At 32.3% G+C, this 1,421-nt stretch overlaps 1 protein-coding gene across 1 annotated transcript; it reads right to left on the bottom strand.

Annotated features, from left to right (window-relative positions):
• Window positions 1–278: 278 nt before the first annotated feature.
• On the bottom strand, window positions 279–782 carry LOC139426020 (uncharacterized). Its single transcript, XM_071183392.1, has one exon. It carries the CDS (start codon window positions 780–782, stop codon window positions 279–281), a length of 504 nt encoding a protein of 167 aa, XP_071039493.1.
• Between the last annotated feature and the right edge of the window lie 639 nt (window positions 783–1,421).

Raw genomic sequence — 1,421 nt, forward strand, 5'->3', positions numbered from 1 at the left:
GGAAATACATGTATAAATACATACAAATGAAATATAAAAGAATAAGATAAATGCATAAATGTTTTCATAAAGATTCTTGAAAAAATTATATAGGTATGTACAATAGGAAGATTTTTAAATGGCATATTCATCAGTTAGATGTTTGGGAAACCGTACATGCCGACCAGATCTGGTGAGAGTAGGTTGTTGCTCTTGTGTTTCTGACTACGGAGTAATCCTTAATGGAGTGGAATTTTGTTGAATTACATTTGAAATTTGGAATGCAGGTTTAAGCCTGTCTATAGAAACTGTTGTCTTTTTACATTAAATTCAATTACAAATGTTTTATCAGACCTTTCTATCACCAGATGAGGTCCGGTGTATGGTGGTGTTAAAGGTGGTTTGACAGAATCAATTCTTAAGTAAACATGCGAACAAGTTTGTAAGGACTGGTGAATATAAAGTGATTGTTTGCCATGATACTGAGGTGAAATAGGACTTAAACTATTCATTGTGTGTTTAAGTTGTGCAACATAATTTTTTGTTGGTGATGACAAATCATTAGCACAATTAAAAATGTCAGATGGCAAGCGAAGAGTAGTGCCGTACACCAGTTCAACTGACGATGCATTAATATCAGCTTTAATAGCTGAACGTATGCCCAGTAGGACAGGTAATATTTCTGTCCACCTAGGAGTATTATGGGCCATGATAGCACTTTTTAAATGCCTATGGAATCGCTCTATTATGCCATTTGACATTGGATGGTAGCTTGTACTATGAATCCTATGTGCACCTATCATGTCTGTAAGTTCGCGAAATAAATTTGATTCAAAATTCCGACCCTGATCAATTGTGATTGTTAATGGGCAGCCAGGCAGAAAAAAATCAACAAACGGACTAAGAGTCAATTGGCTTAATATGAGATGGATAAAATTGGAAAGGTCAAACCCAAGCAGCATTAAGTTCAAATATAATTTTGACAAGGATGATACCTTTCATGTAATTGATATCAAAAATAAAAAAAAATAGGTAGGCCAGTAAATTTAAAAAATATAACTCAACCTATATTATATCCTAATGGCAGAACAATTTCAAGAGAAACAAAAAAAGACATCATGTGTTTATTAAAGTATATACCTTCAATTAAACACGACTTTTACAGGACATTAAGGACAACACGTGGAGATCAAGATTTCAGGGATGAGATTAGCCAAAAGACAAAAAAGCTGAATTTCCACGATTGTACATTTTACGCAAGTGCAACCCTTTAATAATAAATTCCAGACAGTTTAAGGTAATAAATAATGTGTTGACATACAATTGTGTACTAATCTATTATTATATAAATGATTACATTGCTACTTAACATTTAGTGAAAATAAAAATTAACAATTGAAAAAATAAAGCTGGAAATTATATTTTTCCTCATTTCACATAAG

The sequence above is a fragment of the Parasteatoda tepidariorum genome, chromosome 7, assembly GCF_043381705.1.
Source record: "Parasteatoda tepidariorum isolate YZ-2023 chromosome 7, CAS_Ptep_4.0, whole genome shotgun sequence".
NCBI classification, from domain to species: Eukaryota; Metazoa; Arthropoda; class Arachnida; order Araneae; family Theridiidae; genus Parasteatoda; species Parasteatoda tepidariorum.

Excerpts from the sequence above, each read along its gene's own strand:
- LOC139426020 (XM_071183392.1), bottom strand. The coding sequence starts at position 782 with ATGATAGGTGCACATAGGATTCATAGTACAAGCTACCATCCAATGTCA.